This window comes from Procambarus clarkii, chromosome 43 (assembly GCF_040958095.1).
Source record: "Procambarus clarkii isolate CNS0578487 chromosome 43, FALCON_Pclarkii_2.0, whole genome shotgun sequence".
Lineage (NCBI taxonomy): Eukaryota > Metazoa > Arthropoda > Malacostraca > Decapoda > Cambaridae > Procambarus > Procambarus clarkii.
In genome coordinates this window covers 34909152-34931339 of record NC_091192.1, presented here as the reverse complement: position 1 = coordinate 34931339, position 22188 = coordinate 34909152, and the positions used below count along the sequence as shown (strand labels likewise).

At 43.3% G+C, this 22188-nt stretch overlaps 1 protein-coding gene across 1 annotated transcript in view; it reads left to right on the top strand.

Moving 5' to 3' along the window:
- Nucleotides 1–8011: 8011 nt before the first annotated feature.
- Nucleotides 8012–22188, top strand: part of LOC123755950 (carboxy-terminal domain RNA polymerase II polypeptide A small phosphatase 1) — a 120571-nt gene continuing 106394 nt past the window's right edge. The window contains exon 1 of the mRNA XM_045738935.2: nt 8012–8206. Coding sequence (XP_045594891.1) covers nt 8131–8206 — 76 coding nt within the window. The 5' untranslated portion in view covers nt 8012–8130. The remainder of the gene's footprint in view (nt 8207–22188) is intronic.

Sequence of the window (22188 nt, the reverse complement as noted above, 5' to 3'; positions counted from 1 at the left end):
ATACATGAACTCCGCAAATGGTCAGAAGACTGGCAGATGCTTTTTAATATCGACAAAGGTGGATATTATATTATGCCCCACATGCAAGACCTTGCATGTGGGGCATAACAACCCACATCACAACTACCAAATTAACATTACATTACAGCAGATTGATGAAGAAAAGGCCCTTGGAGTGAAAATCAACCACTCAATGAAAGTTGCACAACCTATGGGAGCAGCAGTCAAAGAAGTTAACCAAACCCTTGGAATAATCAAGCGTACACTTACAGGAAAAGAAGGTAGTGATTCAATTGTATAAATCTCTGGTGTGCGCCCCATTTGAATTACTGTATCCAAGCATGGAGACCTCATTTTCAGAGGGACATAGCTGCTCTGGAGAAAGTGCAACACCGGGCAACAAAAATCATTCCAGAGTTAAGTCAACATCCAGCGATGATTTCATCTACCCATGTGACCTCTTGGAGATCTATGAGAAGGTTAACATACCGAAGCCATTGTAACAGCATTTCTGTGATTGGTCAGAAACCAGAGACAAATGCTGGAAGCTTGGATGGTATGCGAGTTCACGTCGTTCATGCCTTCCCCAGCCTAGATGCCATAAGAGAATCCGTGTGCGTGAATTGCTAAGAGGCCAACAGCTAGACCACATTACTTTACCTTCGAGACAGATGCATCAAGATCAGCCATTCAGATTTACATAGCTGTGTGAGGGTGTGTGAAGGCTTAAGGCCGGACAATATTGTACGTGCAGGTCTACTCTGTTGTACTATTATTACTCACCTCATTGATCAGCTGCACCAGGTGATGGTTCAGTAGGAGGACTTGACAGTGAGCGAGTGATTACCTTCATGGTATCACGACATTCGACCACAAGAGCGAATATGTACGATTAAATACACCACACAGTTAGTTATGTGCATGTGTTGTTGACAGTCAGCTGTGTTGTGTGACTGTATGTCATTACTGAGTATCCACAAGGAATTTACATTAGGTCCCATTTGTGACAGGCAGTGATAGGTTAGCGGTGCCTTGTGGAAATGAGGAGCCCTCAGCATGAGATATGTTCTAATGCTGCTGCTACTAAGACCTTCACAGTGCGTCCTTAGCACTGAAGACCTCCCATGACCAACGTGATTAAGTAAAAAGCACAGTTGGGAATTCCCCACATGTACCCCCCCCCCCTCCCTCTGCTCAATATCATGCATCCTGATCTTGATCTTGAATGCCTTGCTCATGTCTTGCTAAGTGCGAGCGTGCATTGAGGAAGCCATCTGACATTGCAAAATGGTGATGTTGCATGCAGCTGCAGCCAGGATGAAGTAAAAATTCACACTTGTATTTGTAGACTTATTAATGCCAACTACTGACGTTCCTAGGACGCAACCCACAACCATTGCCTAACTCCCAGGTACCTATTTTACTGCTAGGTGAACATAGGAATCAGTTAAATGGAAAAAGTGCCCAAATGTTTCTGTCGTTCCCGGGATTGATCCCAGGTCCCTCAGTTGTGAGCCGAGGAGGTATCAGAGGAAGAAGGCCAGACCAAATGATGCATTCAAAAACACTTGATAATATATATAGAGAGAGAGAAATTAGAGGAGGGCAAGAGCTGACCTGCAGGAAGTCCCGCTGAGAATACACACAAGAGTACACACCAAATGAGATGATGAAATTTGTAGCCAATTAATGTTTGATAAAGTAATGATTTGCCCAAAACGCTATGCGTGTTAGTGGCTTTAGGTATTGTATGTACTAGCTCTATATATCCAACAGTATGTTTGTAACTCTGAATCTATGTATGTTCCTTTCCTAAATAAAATGTTATTTGTTTGTTGTTGTTTATTTAAAGATTAAGCCACCCAAGAAGTGACACGGGCATGTACGAATTTGTATTCAGAAAGGTACTAATGTTGTAAGAGTTCATCCCACTTGGGTAGAAAATGACTGAGAAAAGGATTCCTTAGTTCACCAGGCAGTGCAGAGAAGCAGAAGGCAAAATCAAGAAGGGCATGAACAAACACTGACTAAGAATGATATAGCAGCAAAAACGAGAAAAAGGTTTAGGCACGTACAGAAAAATAACAGCAAAAGACCATCCCAATGGGCACAATATTCAAGGGCAATGCCGAATCAACATTGAATCGACGTTAAACCTACGCCATTTTTGCATATTGTGCTCGCTAGGCATGTGATTATGTTAAGGATCTATTTAATTATTATTAGTAAAGTGCCGGTTAAATCTGACAATTTTCTTTCATTGAAGGAGGATTTCACAGAAAACGAAGTTATTGGCAAACTATAATATATTTTGTAGGTGTTTATCCAGTTCTCTCTTGAACACTGTGAGGGGTCGGCCAGTTATGTCCCTTATGTGTAGTGGAAGCGTGTTGAACAGTCTCGGGCCTCTGATGTTGATAGTTCTCTCTTGAACACTGTGAGGGGTCGGCCAGTTATGCCCCTTATGTGTAGTGGAAGCGTGTTGAACAGTCTCGGGCCTCTGATGTTGATAGTTCTCTCTTGAACACTGTGAGGGGGTCGGCCAGTTATGCCCCTTATGTGTAGTGGAAGCGTGTTGAACAGTCTCGGGCCTCTGATGTTGATAGTTCTCTCTTGAACACTGTGAGGGGTCGGCCAGTTATGCCCCTTATGTGTAGTGGAAGCGTGTTGAACAGTCTCGGGCCTCTGATGTTGATAGAGTTCTCTCTCAGAGTACCAGTTGCACCTCTGCTTTTCAACGGGGGTATTCTGCACATCCTGCCATGTCTTCTGGTCTCATGTGATGTTATTTCTGTGTGCAGGTTTGGGACCAGCCCCTCTAATATTTTCCACGTGTAAATTATTATGTATCTCTCCCGCCTGCGCTCAAGAGAATACAGATTTAAGCTCTTTAGTCGGTCCCAATAGTTTAGGTGTTTTACTGAGTGAATTCTAGCTGTAAAGGATCTCTGCACGCTCTCCAGGTCAGCAATTTCTCCAGCTTTGAAAGGGGCTGTCATTGTGCAGCAGTACTCCACTCTAGAGAGCACAAGCGTTTTGAAAAGTATCATCATCGGTATAGCATCTCTAGTGTGAAAAGTTCTTGTTATCCAACCTGTCATTTTTCTTGCAGTTGTGACGGCTACTTTATTGAATTTGGTACTATTGAAGTTGGACAAACATGAAAAGGTTTTGTATTTATGTTGCTAATAAACCCCAACCTAACCATCTTAGGCCTAATACACACTAAGGCCGAATATAGTACATATATGTTGTACTAGGCCTAAGAATATTTAGGTTTGGTTTTTAGTAGTTTTTCCAGATTAAACAAAGTGCGGTAACTATATTATATAATTGTCAATATATGTCCGAGGGTCCACATAGTTACAACACATATTCTCGAAAACATAATAAAGTTTATTAGACTATACGAGGAAAGTCCAATGGGAGAGAACAGTGGAAGGGAAACCCACATATGAGATGTTAGAATTGCTCTCAGAACTGTCCAGATGCAATGGAGCTGTTCGTCCTACTCAAGCGGGAGGTGCATGAGGAAAGCTTAATAAACGCCCTGATTTAATATTCAGTGCAGGGAAGCACAGAGAACAGGAGGCAAAAGAAAATGCAAACCAGAAAACGGAAAAAGTATGGAGAACTAGGAACGGAGGACAATAGAGTGGGACTAAAGAGCGCTACAAACTAATACGCTAGAGTCAGTTGGGAAGCTGAACGGCAGTTTGACAACGCCATTGCTGAGACAGCTGAGGGCCACCCAAAGCTGCTCTCTAGTCATATAAGAAAGGAAAACAGCCATAGGAGCCCATGTGATCAGGCTGCAGGGACAAGGTGGAATTCTCACGGAACACAACAAGGAGATGTGTGAAGAGGTCAACCAAATATTTCAGGAAGTCTTGAGAAAACAACCAACGGGGAGACCAGAGCTGAGAGCGTCCAGAGGCAACACTGGATGATACAGTAGTCACTGTGGAGGCGCTTTGTCGCCCACTAAACTAAAGTTTTCAGTAAAACACTTGAGACTGGAAACATTCTAGAATTTTTGAAAAAGGCCAACGTAGTCCCAGTATTCAAAAATAGGGGACAGACAGAGAACACTAAATTACTGACCAGTGTCACTGACAAGTATTCTATGTAAAGTGATGGAAAAAGTAATCAAATTGAGAGTAACTGAAAATTTGAAGGTAGAGTGTTACGATATATCGTACCGTGTTATTTCATCGCATAAAGGCACGATTATTTAAGTCATACGTTCATTATTACAGGAAGAACGAGGTTAACAACCATGGAGGTCGTTAACGGTCAGCACGGTATGGCTCGTCCGGTGGCGGGAATTTCTGTTAGCCAATCAGAACCACCGGGCGAGGTAACGTGTGCTGGCCGGAGCATGTGGAGAAACAGACATCTACTCCCCTCCATTGAGTCAACAGGCTGTCGTCGCGTTTGGATGTGTGACCAACGGACCCAACTGTTAGTGTGCTCCACCCTCACGAAGGAAGAGGACCTCGAGGCATGGTCGACGTTCTTGAAAGTTATGGAAGATAACAGCTTTGAGATTTAGAGGTCGGCGTGGAGGTAACGCGCTGATTTTCCTGATAGCGGTACAAATTGCAGGAAAGTAGATGATTTATAAGTGGGAAGATCAATCGGACCAGAGACGACCGTAGCATGGTCGTAGTATCATTCTCTCTATATATATATATTTAACTGTACTTGTGTACAATGCACACACACACATATATATATATATATATATATATATATATATATATATATATATATATATATATATATATATATATATATATATATATATACATGTAAAATATTGTATATAAGGTGATTATAGAGATATATCACAATATATCCATGATGAAGTTTTATACCATCTTATTTTCTTGTCCTTTGTCAGACCTCAGCACAAAGGGTGTCGCACCTGACAACAGGTCCGGCTGAGGCTGACACCTGTTCAGATTCATGTACCCCGTTGTAGTACAACGAAGCATTAGGATAAACATTCAGAATAAACCTGAATTAAATGTGTTGGGTTGTCAACAGTTCGATCCCAACAAGACTTTATAACAAATAGGCAGCATGGCTTTAGAAGCGAAAAGTCGTGTCTGACAAACTTGATAAAGCTCTATGACAGGGTTATTAAAATAAGACAGGAAAAAGAAAGCTTGGTAAACTCTATTTTCCTAGACTGTCAACAAACATTTGATACACCAGCCTTCATGAAAGGCTGGTGTACGAGAGGGAGAAGCAAACAGAGATTACTGGGAAGATACTGAACCGGGAAAGGGACTACCTGAAGTACAGAGAACAGAGTTATTGTCAGAGATGAGACTTCTAGTTGGAGGACGGTAACAAGTAGGGTTCCCCAAGGGTCGGTCCTGGGACCCCTACTGTTCCTAAATTATGTGACTGAACTAATCAAGGGAGTTTATATTACAATTTTTGCAGACTGTACAAAAGAGGAATGTAAACCCTGAAGAGTGCGAAAGGTCACAAGATGAACTTGACAAACTTCAGGAGTGGGCAAGTAAATGGTTTTTAGAATTCAATCCCAACAAGTGTAAGATGATGAGGATGGAGTGATAATAACATATGGGAGTAGATATAATCACAACACTATCTCCAGAGGCACACATAAACAGGATAACTGCTGTTATCCTGTCCCTGCAGCATATGGGACGCTGGTAAACATTAGAACATCGTTTAGAAACCAAATCCAGGTTTCTTTCAAGGCAACCTACACAACCTTTGTTAGATAAATATCAGAATATGCAGCACCGGCCCGGAATCCAGACCTTGTGAAGCATAAAATCAAAATTTAAATTCTACATAAGCTTGCGACAAGATTAGTGCCGGAGCTAAGAGGGCTAAGCTGTAGAGATAATTTAAGGGAACTGGACCTTACAACTCTGGAGTGGAGAAGATACAGAACGGACATGTTTGCAACATACAAGATACTTAAGGGAATTAAGGTGTAAGTTTAACGAATTTAAGGAATCCTTAAGGAATTTTAATTTATTCTTTAAAGTGAGAGAAAGGAGGATGAGAGAAAATAAGTAGAAACTGAAAACGCAAATGAGTGGAAGAAATGTAAAGAAATACTTGTGGCCTGTACGGGTGGTCAACAACCCGAGTGCACTGAAGGAAGCGGTGGAAGCCGCCTCCATCCACAACTTTAAAGCCAGATTCGATAACAAATTTGCACATCCGAATAGTTAAATTATAAGGCAACAGAGCTGGTAGACTGGGCATATAGAGCCAGCCCTCTATACGCCCCGTGAAACATTGAGAGGACAGTCCCGCTGTACAGAACCATTCAGCGCGCTGCTTTAGTTAGTTATTTATCTGCTGAACCAAAGAGGAAATGCTAGCTACAGTATAACGGTTTCCCAACAAAGGAAGTTTTAGTTTAGTTTAGTTCATTTATTATGCACCCCATACCCATCTTGTGGGCGGTAGTGGAAAGGGTTACAGAGGCACATAATGGGCTCAGGGACTGAACCCCACAATTCATTTAGCTAAGCAAGTTACAATCTCGATGAGCTAGTTACAAAATTCAATACAAAGGAAGAACATATAAATTCTTGTAATTCCACACCGGGCAACAAAAATCATTCTAGAACTAAGATGACTCTCATACCAGGAATGGTTGAGGGCCCAGCCTGTTCTTGCGGGCGTCACCAACGTCAAGAAACTGTCGTTCTAGATTACCTTACCCTAACCTGCCAGAGGACCAACGAACAGAAAACGGTACAGTATGTAAATTTCGCGAGCCGTTACCATCATTTAGTGCGATAGTTTTTGGCTAAAGTTAGAGTAAACGTCAGAATGCGACGTGCTGTTAGGTCTGGCAGCGCTGATCTCATTAAGCGTTAAAATATTTAACAACTTGACGACTATTGATCCAGATTACCTCTTCAAAAGTTCAGATGTAACACAAACAAGGAGTATCGGATTCAAGCTCAACAAGCCACAATGTAGGACTGAAAACAGATGCTTTTTCACCCAGTTATAAACCAATGGAACAGCCTACCCGCCGAAGCCGTACCTTCCCAAAACGCTGCTGAATTTAAAAATCCAGTTCGACAATATCACCAGGAAAAGTGGGGGAGCTTCCACAAGCCGCCGGCTTCCTGTCCTCATCGAGGCCACTAGAGCGATAGTAGCTTTCAGGTAAAGTCGGGTAATTCAGGGCATGTTGAGAAGTTCCGTTACAGTGGGAGGAGATATAAACTTACGGCTAGGCTGCTTACCCGCCTACAATCCTCTTCATAAAATTAAACTTTCGTTTCGTGTCGTTATTGAATGAGGTTAATTGAGTGTTTTTAAAGATTATAATTACAGTGAAATCATATATTTTATGTAGTAAATATTTGATATAATGTAACTGAAATATAACCTAATATGAACTATCAGTGTGCTACTCGCCTATGTTGTAGCCAATTCTAGTCATATGGTGTATCAAATTATCACCTCTGGTTTAGTTTTAAACTAATCTTATTTACTCTGATAATACGATTTCTCGCAATATATAGCCGGTAGAGTTACCATAACAGCCATCATCATAGCTTAAAAATCCCCGGTTTTTTCTCCACATGTGAATATGATTAGAGTACAAAATTGTTTAAATACTATTTAATTATGTTGAATACATTAATGATGAATGATTTTTGAGTGGTTATTTGGGCGGAGGCGGGAGTATAAGTGGTGTCTGGTTACGAAGGTTGGTAGTCCTTCCTGGTAACACAATCTTGTCCTTGAAATCATAGAAAACGGGAATGTTGGAAGTCTCTTCGCGAATGCCAACAGTCTCTTAAAATTATGGCAACAAATTTTGTTTCTCTTCTAAATGGGTTGTTTCACTAGCGCTAGTGATTTTATATTTCATAGGAAAAATATTTGTTTGGTATCATTATGAATCCAGAGTATATGGATGCCCTGGAATTAAATTATGCGTTTTGTTTACAATATCGTCGGCGGAGCGTATTGCTGGAACGTGCGACTCACAAGTTGAGCTGCCATTTTGGTTTTGGTGGGGTGGTACTCAGTTCTACACAAATTTAAATATTTTCGATGAACTCGGAACTCTACTCATCCCGTTAATCTTAAGCAAATGATTCAATGGATGCCTCATCGATTATTACGCAAGTGTCTCGCGATGAGGAACAGCTGAACTCCTTCCCGCCGCCGGACAGAGGTAAGGGACCCAGCGACAGGTGTATCCCGTAAAAATGTTCTCTCGGGGTAGGAGGGGCACTGTCTCCTGTCTCCTCCGTCGGCGTCGCCCCGTCAGGCCCCTCGGGCTTCGCCACACGCCAGGGGGTGTAGTTTTATGGAGGGAGGGGCGACGTTAGTGGTAAGTGGGCGGTGATGTTTACACCCGAGATGAGAGGAGAGAGAGAGAGAGGCTTGCTCACTCGTACTCGCTCTCACTCTCGCTCACTCCTAATATACTATCACCTATTCTACTTGCATTTACCCCGACACACAAACATCTCTTTTTTTTTTTTTTAATCTACGCGAAAATTAACTTTATTCATTCCACTTGCACATTCACTCAACTCCAGTCACTATCTCTACTAACATTAACTTCACTCACTCGACTGACATTGATTTCACTCACTCCATACCCATTCGTATCATTTACTCCCCCATACTTATTAGTTTTGTTACTCCACTCAGACATTCACTTCACTCATATTATCTTCATTCACTATTCATCCACATCACTCACATGACTCATTCACTTGTTCAACCCATATTCATTATACTCGCTTCTCTTACAGTTAGTTACAGTATTTACACCTTACAAACTCGCTCAGTTAACTCGTGTCTGTAATCCTATCACTCGTCTCACTCCACGTAGTTCACTTTACTCTTTTGTTCACTCCATTCATTAATTCATTCGCTCCCAGACTGAGATGCCTCAGCAAGGAGGAGAGACCTGGGAGAGGACATCTTACCAAGCATTGTCAGAAGTGTACATTAGCATTAATTTCAGCTACTTACTAAGCTTAATTAAAAGAATTATAAATACAAATGGTGCCAGGAAGAATGAACGAATGAGATATGGCTATGACATACAAGATACTGGGACAAATGTAGTAGCTTTAGTGTATGAGTTGGGAACATTTGAATAAATTGAAAGGTGGGGGGGTCAAAGCCAGTTCAATTCACAATGTAAAAGTTGGCATGATAGTTGTACAAAATTACTTTGGGCTGTGCCAAGTAGCCAAATGTGAAGTGGATGATAATGAATGCTATATTAAAAAATGTATTGGCATTATGTGCCAGACCAAGCAGACTGTGGTGGATATCTGGGTCTACGGGCTGCTCCAAGAAACAGCCTGTTGGATCAAGTTATCACAAGTCAAGCCTGGCCTCAGGCCGGGCTCGGGGAGTAGAATAACTCCCAGAACCCTCTCCAGGTATGAGCAATCAGTTGGCTCCTCATTGTGGAGAAATGCCTGACAGACTCCTGGAACATTATCTAACACAGTGCAGAGTTACAAACCCAATTAGATTTCAACTAAGATTCAACAGAGCAGTAGTAGTTATTAAACACATTGGGCATAATCTTACTGAAGCGAACATAAGAGTCAAAACTCCTAAGTAAAACAGAAACAAGAAACAAGTAACATTTAGTGGGTCAGCGAGAGGCTTAGGGCCCATGCAAGAATATCCCTGGAAAGAAAATAGTTGGCTAAAGCCGGCCGCTCCAAGCAACAGCCTGGTGGACCAAACTCTCACAAGTCAAGCCTAGTCTCGGGCCGAGCATGGGGAGGAGAAGAACTCCCAGAACCCCATCAAGCAGGTATCAGATCAGTGAGGCAGTAATATTCACAATAAACATACAGTACTCTATTGTCTGTTTAAACATTCTTTATGTAAGCAATAGTAAGAAAAAATTAATTGAAAATATTAAATAAGTAAGAGAATGCTTCCAATTGTGAAAAAGTTCAGAATATAGATTACCATCAATATTGAGGATTTGAGAATAAGACCTTAAAAAAGGTTGAACATGCTATATCATCGTTACTCCTTAACCTAATCTAATCAATCCTAACCCAACCTAATAACAGTATATTTTGTTTATATACCGATAGTGTTGAATTTCACACTATCATAGTTTTTAATACGTACCAAGTTTTGGATGCTTCTGGTATTAAATGTTCTCTGGGTGCAGTTGTTATGTTTACTTGGGTTTCTACTACACATCTAAATGAGACATTAGTTAATGTTTCTTTCATTGTTGTATAATGAATTTTTAAATTAAATTACATCTAAATTCATTTTTTCTGTACAGTACTGTGTAATTATTTACTTAAATGAACAAATCCACAAATTGTTTCTGTACTGTATAATTATTTAATTAAGTGAACAAATCCACAAATGCATCAAATTGTTAATTTGATGCATCATGCTATTGTGATTTCTGTGTACTTAGTTAAATATTATTCCAAATGCCCAAACACCTGTAAACACATGTAAAAAGACAATTAAATAAATATTGGTTACACCAGTAGTCTGCGTGTGAATAACAATAAAATTGCCTCTGTTAAATTAACAAATAAATGTTAATCATCAAAACCATACCAGTATATCAGATGATTGTTTACATGTTATAGCAAAATATAACCCTAATAGCCTAACCTATCCTTATCTAACCTAGCAAAACTCATTCACAAACTACTGAAAAGTTTAGATTAGGTGGTTTTTACCATAGAAATTTACATTAGTGGCGTGGTGTGAGACACACACACACACACATGTTGGTGATATATAAATTCAGGAAAACTTGGCTTATTAGGCAAATTGGGCCTTGCATAGTAGGCAAAGTACTGCCTTCTGGCTGCTAGGTACAACATGTATATACAGTACATATAAACACAACGGGCACCAACGCCTGCAGGAGACTTGAACCCAGAGAGCACAGGTGTTCGCGGACCTGTACATAACCGATACGTTATGTTCATATATATGTGTGTGTGTGTGTGTGCATATATGCTTTCTGGGTTCGAGTCTCTTGCAGGCGTTGGTGCCTGTTGTGTTTATATATATATATATAATATATATATATGTACATACATATGTATATTTTACATACTATGTATATAGATATAAAATATACTTTGTATAATTTAGTGTCAGAGTGGTTGACAAATGGAATGCATTAGGAAGTGATGTGGTGGAGGCTGACTCCATACACAGTTTCAAGTGTAGATATGATAGAGTCGAATAGGCTCAGGAATCTGTACACCTGTTGATTGACGGTTGAGAGGTGGGTCCAAAGAGCCAGAGCTCAACCCCAGCCAACACAACTAGGTGAGTACATACATACATACATACTAGCAGTACTCGGCCACGCGTTGCTGTGGCTCAGCAATGCATGTGTGTTGCTGAACCACAGTAACCTTTCCTGTCCCCTAGTCCTCCCCACCATTCACCCCTCACCCGTCTCCTCGGCCTCCCAATCATTCCCCACTCCACCGTCCCCGTGGCCTCCCCACCATTTCCCACTCTTCCATCCCCTCTTCCTTCCCACCATGTCCCACTCCCCTATCCATTTGTCCTCCCCACAATTCTCCTTTCCCCCATCATCTCGTCCTCACCATCCCAAACTTCCCCCTCCCCTAGTCCTTCCCCATCATTACCCCCTCCCTTGTCCCCTAGTCCTCACCACCATCTCTCACTTCCGTCCCCTCATCATACCCACCATTCCCCACTCCCTCGTCCGATGCATTCCCAAATGGTCTGATGTTCCCATCAGAAAATTGGGAACATCAAGTGATCTGATGTTCCCATCACTGAAAAAAAAGTTAAAAATTGAAATGAAAATATGAAAAAAAATAAAAAAATAAATTATACTCGTGAAATGAACGGTAAGGTAAACAACACAGCTCAAATCCAATGCAATTCACACAAAATAAATAAATCGAAATGAAAATCAATCGGAATCTATGAAAATTCAATTTATCAATGCAATCAGAAACATTGAAATGGAATTGTAACATATTTAGCATAGTATGTGTGTTGCTCTCACATGCAACAGATGGCGCTGTTTTTCAAGAAAAGCATAGTTTTACCTGTCACAGGTGTGGCATCTATACTTATACTTACGAAATGAACAGTATGGTAAACAACACAGCTCAATTCCAACACAACAATGTCACAAAATAATTCGATAAACAATGTATAAAATCGGAATCTATGAAAAAAATTCAGTGCAATCGGAAACACTGAAATGGAATTTGTGACATATTTAGTATAGCGTGCATGTTGATATTATGTGCAACAGATGGCACTGTTTTTCAAAAACACATGTTTTTACCTGTCACAGGGGTGGCATCTATATAGTAGGACTATAAAACCATGCGCCTATGCGAATGCACCATTTTGTCAAAATTTCAAAACAATGTGTGAAGAACTTTTGGAGATTACAACGTGTGTTGCTCTTACGTCCAACAGATGGCGCTGTTTTTCAAAAAAGCATGTTTTTTCCTGTCACAGGTGAGGCATGTATATAGTAGATATATAAAAAATCGTGTATTTGAATGCAACGTTCTGTCAAAATTTCAAAGCAATCGGTAAAGAGGTTTCGAAGATTTTCCTCACGTGAAAAACACAGTTTTTCAGAAAAAGCATGTTTTTTACCGTCACAGGCATGACATCTATATAGTATGTATATATAAACCTGGCTGGATGCGAATGGAACGTTGTGTGAAAATTTCAAAGCAATCGGTGAGGAACTTTCGGAGATTAGCGACTTTGAACAAACGAACATTTCCATTTTTATTTATATATATATAAACATACATACATACATACATTATATATATATATATATATATATATATATATATATATATATATATATATATATATATATATATATATATTATACAACAATTCTAAAATTTGTATAGAGGGTTCAGTAACACTGAATATTCACTGTGAATGGTGATGCTGAAGTATTTTTATACTTCCCATAAACATACAGTACAATATATACTTTATCTTTGTTTCAATAAATATTCATTGTATATTATTGTTTACATGCATCACCACATTCAAAGTCATTGTTCAGGTGCCACAGTTGTAATTCTTATTAAGCCAGCACCCTTTCCCCATCTTCAAACAGGCTAATCCCCCCCCCCCCCCCCATTCCCAAAAAATTTTATTTTGTAAAATTGCTCCTTAATTTGCATGACTTTAATTTGCAAGACTTCCTTGAGGCATTAAAAATTGCTGCAACCTTCAAAGTTTAGTTTAAATTTTTTTTTGTTATTCTGTAAATTAATACAGATTAGACCATTTTAAATGGTCTAACTCAAGAATTGTTTCAATTCTTGATCTTGGTAAATTGGGGCATAATTGTCAAGTAGATTTGTGTGGTCCTATTCTCTATCTTTTCCCTTGAGAAGAATATTTTGTTTAGGCTATACCTTTATCATTAAATTTTTTTAATGCCTTCTGTAGTAAAGTGATTTTTTTTTAGAATGCTGGTCGTTTTGTATACATGCTCATCTGAATGCACAAATGTTGCCACACAAAAGCTGTGTTTCATACACAGCTCGACAATTTATACAAATCTAGTAAGTTGACCTAAATCTAACTTGCTAAAGAGAGTTTGTTTTCAAGTTTAACTTATATCTTGGATTCTCTTCTTAATTTTGTACATGGCTACCTGATGGTGGCATTGGGTCATTGTCTTTAGCTTTGTTGTCCAAAGGTCTTGGAAAGGATGGGGGAAGAAGAGGGATGGGGAGGTCATCGCCCTTGAGAGACTTACCTCTGACCTGACAGTCCAGTCAGAGATGCATAACATAAAGAGGTGCAAAATGGAGAGCAATACACAGTACGGTAATAAAAAACTAAATAAAGCAAAAATTGTGGATAAAGTACACAAAACTATCCCAAAATATGAAACTATTAGAGTACAGTGTTTTGTAATAATGTGTACAGTATTGGCAAATGTCAGACACTACAAAGATGGTTGGTCTTGTGGATTTTCCTAATTTGCTTGTGAGTAAACTGAGCAAACAAATATTGCACAGTAACTTCTTGAGTTGCCTACCTTGCTATCTACCCTGAAGAACACAATCTTTGGAAATTGCAAATGTGTACATGTAAAAGATCTAGGTGCAGTACGGTATAGAGTATTTATACCTGCACATCTAGAGTAGATACAGTAATTCCAGTACAGTCTCTGAACTAAAAAGTATTAATGGGCAGCAACGAATATAATTGATTTCATATGCTGTATTGTTAAAATCCTTCTCTGTATTCAGTAACTAATTTTGTTTTTTTAATTTCTCAAGATACATACATCTGCATCTAGCTTTAACATGATTTATTTCAAAACAAAATTAAAGATACATTTTTGCACAAGACATCTGCATCTTTTGTATATGAAATATCTTGGATTGCATCCTTGAAATGTCATGCTCATTAATCATCTATAACTCATTCTTAGTTACAGTACTGAACTGTTATGCTATAGATTAAACAGTAGTAAATTAGATCACTATGTCCTCAAACACATTGATTAACATAATCCGCTCATATGCCCAACCACTTGGGCAGGACAGTAGAGCGACGGTCTCACTTCATGCAGGTCGGCGTTCAATCCCCAACCATCCAAGTAGTTGGGCACCATTCCTTACCCCTGTCCCATCCCAAATCCTTATCCTGATCCATTCCAAGTGCTATATATTCATAACGACTATATATATGTGTACTCTCTCCTGATAGTTCCCTTCCCTTCACAATTATATGGGGGCTAAGATTCGATTCCTGGGCAAGTTGTGATATTTAGGCATATTTCCTTACATCTAATACCTCTGGTTACCTAGCAGTAATAGGTACTTGGCAATTAATAAACTGTTGCAGGTTGCATCTTGGGGAAGGGCAATCTTTGCGTATTGGGACAAAAAGGAAACTTCATTTGTCATTTTCAGAAATATTTGCCAATATTTGCCCTTTAATGTTGTACAGTACTGTAGTTGTAAAATAGTTCTATACTGTACTGTATATACAATACATATATATATATATATAGTATATAATATATATATATATACTTTATCTTGCACATATACTTTGTATATAGTATATACTATATTATATATACTTTGTTGTTCTTTGCAAATGATTATATATATATATATATATATATATATATGCGAACAAGCCTGAATGGTCCCCAGGACAATATGCAAGGGAGGGGCTGCTCAGTTATATATATATATATATATATATATATATATATATATATATATATATATATATATATATATATATATATATATATATATATATAATGTGTGTGTGTGTTGTACAGATAGAGGTAAATTATGTACAATTAAATATATAGCCAGTATATATTTGATAGTACCACTAGCTGTATAGTTAGTGGTACAGTACTGTGTTGTATAGTGAGGTATATGTATATACCTCTGTATTGAGAAATTGTATTGATAATAGGTGTTGACCACATTGGGTAGAATTGTTGTGACCTAGATAAGTTCAGCATGTAGAAGCACTGCGTCCTTTGCTTGGACTTTAATTACAAATACTGTACATGTGAAAGTTATTGCAAAACCTTGACTAAAGACAAGGGCAAAGCACAAGCTTTAGAATTTAATAACTATTATCATACTTGCAAATTGGATATCCAAGCGATTATAGACTAATCCCAGTGCAATCAGCATAGATTAAGAGATATTGTATTCATATAAAGTTCACTAAGATTAGTTAGTTTAGTTCATTTATTATGCACCCCATACCCATCTTGTGGGTTGTAGTGGAAAGGGTTACAGAGGCACATAATGGGCTCAGGGACTGAACCCCACAATTCATTTAGCTAAGCAAGTTACAATCTTGATGAGCTAGTTACAAAATTCAGTATAAGTCGTCACATCATAAATGGGTTCGAGATCGACCACAAGTACAGTTTCTAAATTAAGCAACTGACATATGTGGAGAGCTAGTGTCACAATTGATATGTTTGTCCTGCACACCGCCCCCCATCCAGTGGGCAGCGGTGGATAGGTTACAATCACTTAGTTACTACCTACAGTTAGCAAACTGGGGATTTTTGGCTAAAATATCTGGTAAGATTTTGATGTAGCCGTATAATGTGAAATTAATATACATTATGTCATTAGATTTTGGGAATAAATATTAGCAGCTGAATGTGATAATTGACATTCTGTGAGGCCATTAGCTCAGTTTATTACTTCGATTTTGATTTCTCAAGATAGAGAGTAGTCTACACACGGTAATATGATTCATATGGGGTCCGCACCCATTTGAGTTTGCTGAACATTTGAGTTAGCCGAATGTCTTACCAAGAATGTAGGAATGTCCAAAAAGGACAGATTCACAATGTTTTTGTACTATAACCCAGTTACTCCTGACATTTAGCTGTGCATTGCCATGGTTTGCCTGCTTACTCCCGCTCTTTACTTGTAAACGACGAACACAAATTCATTAAGATTTCTTGAAGATGGAAGTTGTTGGAATTAGAGTTTCTGAGCATTTACAGTATTGTATGTTTTCATTATTGTGTTGTGATGCTCATGTTTAATGAAACATACGTAGCCCATCTTCCTGTTTTGGTGGTACTTGTTTACCTGAGAGCCACTGACACTAGTGACCTCGACAAGGACAGGAAGCCAGCGGTTTGTCGAAGGACCAACCACTACTGGAAAAAATAGCTGATGCCATGCTCAGCGCCACAGCATCTGTGATCCTTGTCCTTGTGTTCCAGGTGTTATATAGCCCTCTCCCAGCCCATGAGCACCCCTCCCTGGGCCTGTGAGCAACCCCTCCCTGGGCCCATGAACACCCCCTCCCTGGGCCCATGAACACCCCCTCCCTGGGCCCATGAGCACCCCCTCCCTGGGCCCATGAGCACCCCCTCCCTGGACCCATGAGCACCCCTCCCTGGACCCATGAGCACCCCCTCCCTGGGCCTGTGAGCACCCCCTCCCTGGACCCATGAACACCCCCTCCCTGGGCCCATGAGCACCCCCTCCCTGGGCCCATGAGCACCCCTCCCTGGACCTGTGAGCACCCCTCCCTGGGCCTGTGAGCACCCCCTCCCTGGGCCCATGAGCACCCCCTCCCTGGGCCCATGAGCACCCCCTCCCTGAGCCCATGAACACCCCCTCCCTGGGCCCATGAGCACCCCCTCCCTGGGCCCATGAGCACCCCCTCCCTGGGCCCATGAGCACCCCCTCCCTGGGCCCATGAGCACCCCCTCCCTGGGCCCGTGAGCACCCCCTCCCTGGGCCTGTGAACAACCCCTCCCTGGGCCTGTGAGCACCCCTCCCTGGGCCTGTGAGCACCCCCTCCCTGGACCTGTGAGCACCCCCTCCCTGGACCTGTGAGCACCCCCTCCCTGGACCTGTGAGCACCCCCTCCCTGGACCTGTGAGCAACCCCTCCCTGGACCTGTGAGCACCCCCTCCCTGGACCTGTGAGCACCCCCTCCCTGGACCTGTGAGCACCCCCTCCCTGGACCTGTGAGCAACCCCTCCCTGGACCTGTGAGCACCCCCTCCCTGGACCTGTGAGCACCCCCTCCCTGGACCTGTGAGCACCCCCTCCCTGGACCTGTGAGCACCCCCTCCCTGGACCTGTGAGCACACCCTCCCTGGACCTGTGAGCACACCCTCCCTGGACCTGTGAGCACCCCCTCCCTGGACCTGTGAGCACCCCCTCCCTGGACCTGTGAGCACCCCCTCCCTGGACCTGTGAGCACCCCCTCCCTGGACCCGTGAGCAACCCCTCCCTGGACCCGTGAGCACCCCCTCCCTGGGCCCGTGAGCACCCCCTCCCTGGGCCCGTGAGCACCCCTCCCTGGGCCTGTGAGCAACCCCTCCCTGGGCCTGTGAGCAACCCCTCCCTGGACCTGTGAGCAACCCCTCCCTGGACCTGTGAACACCCCCTCCCTGGACCTGTGAGCACCCCCTCCCTGGACCTGTGAGCACCCCCTCCCTGGACCTGTGAGCAACCCCTCCCTGGACCTGTGAGCAACCCCTCCCTGGACCTGTGAGCAACCCCTCCCTGGACCTGTGAGCAACCCCTCCCTGGACCTGTGAGCAACCCCTCCCTGGACCTGTGAGCAACCCCTCCCTGGACCTGTGAGCAACCCCTCCCTGGGCCTGTGAGCAACCCCTCCCTGGACCTGTGAGCACCCCTCCCTGGACCTGTGAACACCCCCTCCCTGGGCCTGTGAGCACCCCTCCCTGGGCCTGTGAGCACCCCTCCCTGGGCCTGTGAGCACCCCCTCCCTGGACCTGTGAGCACCCCTCCCTGGGCCTGTGAGCAACCCCTCCCTGGGCCTGTGAGCACCCCTCCCTGGACCTGTGAGCAACCCCTCCCTGGGCCTGTGAGCAACCCCTCCCTGGGCCTGTGAGCACCCCTCCCTGGACCTGTGAGCACCCCTCCCTGGGCCTGTGAGCACCCCCTCCCTGGACCTGTGAGCACCCCCTCCCTGGACCTGTGAGCAACCCCTCCCTGGGCCTGTGAGCACCCCTCCCTGGACCTGTGAGCACCCCTCCCTGGACCTGTGAGCAACCCCTCCCTGGACCTGTGAGCAACCCCTCCCTGGACCTGTGAGCACCCCTCCCTGGGCCTGTGAGCACCCCCTCCCTGGACCTGTGAGCAACCCCTCCCTGGGCCCTCCCAAGTCAAGCCTGGTCTCGGGCTGGGCTTGGGGAGTAGAACAACTCCCAGAACCCCATCAAGCAGGCCCCTGTCTGTGTTGGGCGCCCCGCTTGGGCCTCTAGCAGCCCTCTGACCCCCTGGCCTCACAGGCACTGCTGCTTGCCCTTTCCACCCTGAGCACCCCTTCCACACCCATCTCCCCAACCCTCCACCACCTTACCCCCCAAACTACCTTAACCCCAACCCTCCACCACCTTATATTCACGACCAAAGATCACATTCACTTGAAAACATCTACCACCTATGGGCTATTCATGCCCGTGCCACCTCTTGGGTGGCTTAATCTTCATCACTCACTCTATCAATCACCACCTTACACTACATAAGGGTATACGCGTAGACAAGACCAACTAACGTTACGTGGCAGATGCTCCATAGTTAGAAAATGCGTACAAATTGTATCGCTTAAACGCCTCTATTTGGACGCTTGTCGATGCCATGGAAATTGAATTGCATTTCGCGAGTACGGGCTTCAAGAATGTTAAGATAGGGCGTTGCTGTGTTGGGTTCCAGCCCTGACACTATTAACCTCCAACAGGCATGATTATAAGTAGCATGAGCCTCGTGATTTTAGTTATAATTACACAAATGCTTTGACTTGAAAATACCTTCACTGCAGTGAAGTGTTGCTAGTGTAGTGGCCACCTGACCAGGCAGTGAACGATGTTAGTGTCGGAATGTTGTACTGTCTTATGTAAACAACGGTCCCGTGCTGACCTTACGCTACTAGTTGGGGGTCCTACTTAGTTTGGGGGAGTGCTTGCTTCACCAGTACACGATAACTGCATAGTTTGGGGGAGTGCTTGCTTCACCAGTACACGATAACTGCATAGTTTGGGGGAGTGCTAGCTACACCAGTACACGATAACTGCATAGTTTGGGGGAGTGCTTGCTTCACCAGTACACGGTAACTGCATAGTTTGGGGGAGTGCTTGCTTCACCAGTACACGATAACTGCATAGTTTGGGGGAGTGCTTGCTTCACCAGTACACGATAACTGCATAGTTTGGGGGAGTGCTAGCTACACCAGTACACGATAACTGCATAGTTTGGGGGAGTGCTTGCTTCACCAGTACACGGTAACTGCATAGTTTGGGGGAGTGCTTGCTTCACCAGTACACGGTAACTGCATAGTTTGGGGGAGTGCTTGCTTCACCAGTACACGGTAACTGCATAGTTTGGGGGAGTGCTTGCTTCACCAGTACACGGTAACTGCATAGTTTGGGGGAGTGCTTGCTTCACCAGTACACGGTAACTGCATAGTTTGGGGGAGTGCTTGCTTCACCAGTACACGGTAACTGCATAGTTTGGGGGAGTGCTTGCTTCACCAGTACACGGTAACTGCATAGTTTGGGGGAGTGCTTGCTTCACCAGTACACGGTAACTGCATAGTTTGGGGGAGTGCTTGCTTCACCAGTACACGATAACTGTGCATAGTTTTGGTGAGTGCTTGCTTCACCAGTACACGATAACTGCATAGTTTTGGGAGGGAAAAAGGGACTTTACCGCTGCCCTTCATAAGCGCCCACTTGGGCTGTATCACTCAGCTGGGGAAAATTTGCCTGTGGAGCGTTAATTCGACGTCATTAACGCAAGGATGAACATTAATTGAGCGTTACTTTAACGCTGTTTTCCCAGATTTGTGTGGGAGTAGTTCTTATTACCCCGCCGCCGCTCGTGTCGTGACGGTGTGGTAGTGGTGGTGACGTGAGCGGGTAGTATGCACGTTGACTTGCTTTGTTTACTATCTCTAACAGTGGCGTGCCCTTGTCCTGTTGGTGTCTGTCTCTTGTTAGGTGTGCTCGTACGTGCTCCTTTGATGGTGCTTCCTGTGTGTGTGTGTGTGTGTGTGTGTGTGTGTTCACCTAGTTGTGCTTGCGGGAGTTGAGCTTTGCTCTTTCGGCCCGCCTTTCAACTGTCAATCAACTGTTACTAACCACTATTTTTTTCCACACCACACACACACACCCCAGGTAGCAGCCCGTGACAGCTGATTAACTCCCAGGTACCTATTTACTGCTAGGTAACAGGGGCATCAGGGTGAAAGAAACTTTGCCCATTTGTTTCTGCATGGTCTGGGAATCGAACCCGGGCTACAGAATTACGACTCCTGCGCGCTGCCCACTCAGCTACCAGACCCCATGTGTGAGAGAGAGAGAATGTTATAAAAAAAGGAGTTAGAAATGCCAGGGAAATCCTGTAGGCAGGATATGTTGTGAGCAACTCGTCTAGAAATCGGCCAAGGGATGTTGTGACCTTTTGTCTCGGGTCATGTTACTGCTCACCACATTGCTCGCTTATTGAATGTGTGTTAGTTATAGCTCACGTTATCGCCCTGCCCGGGGATCGAACTCGGGGTTTGCGCGAGCACCAAAAATCAGCGTAGCATGTCATTGGGGCGATGTACACATGAACTGGACTCTGGTGTTGTTGAGGTGAGCAGCAGCAGCAGCAGCAGTTAGGTTTAAGTATTGAGGCCTCGTTCAGAGGTGTTTGTTTACATTATTGGGGTGGTTCACTGGAGGCTGGGTGGGGCAGTAGGTCAAGGTTTACCATAAAACATGAATCAGGAGGGTTTGTGCGCGTGTGTGTTGGCGTTGCAGACGTTCGTTGATCCGGAATCGATAGTTGAGAATACCAGGAGGCAACATTGGTGCACGCCATGAAACTTGCAGGCATGTGAGGGCTGGTGTGTGGCAAGGGATCAGTGGTATTCAACATCGCGGGAGTGAGCCCCAGCGGTCGGTGATAGAGAGGTGTGGCAATGGTATTGTGCGCGATAAGGACGGCTCTTTGTACTGAGCGGTGTAGCCGAGTTATTTACTCTGGTCAGTATCTTGTTGCTATGGGGGATTAAATACCGTATTAACAAACGGAGTGGATAACGGGTAATGAATATGCCATAATGCCTGTGAAAAGATAGCTTTTGTCCGTTGTGGGATTGCTAAGACTAGCTTAGTTAGTGGCCCAGGTCGGCCTGGGCGTCGTCACCTTTCGACTCTTTGTAATATATGGGTTTAGTGCTTACTTTGGTGGCTAGTTCTTCCAGAGCAAAACATGGTGTAAATGCCCAATTGAGCTATGGTAGGAAGCAGCACTTTGTCAGCAGAAATATATTAGCCGCTGCTGTACTTTCCTGGTGTTTATATAAATTCTTAATTGTATATACTATAAGAGAGAGAATGTATATGTGTGTTCGAAATTGGAGGCCAGACACTTGTGGCTAGCCTCACCCAAATTGGCACGAGGAATGGTCTGGGGTATGGGATGAACATAGGCTGGTCGGGGTCGCCAGAATACAAAGCAGAACAGCGTGCCAGGGTCACATTCAGACCCCCACCACCACTTTTGGCACTGCCCGCCAGTTACGCCCCTAAATATTTTCAAAAACTTTTCAACCCAAATTTGTTTTCTAACTGTTATATGGCCCATTATTCAGTGAT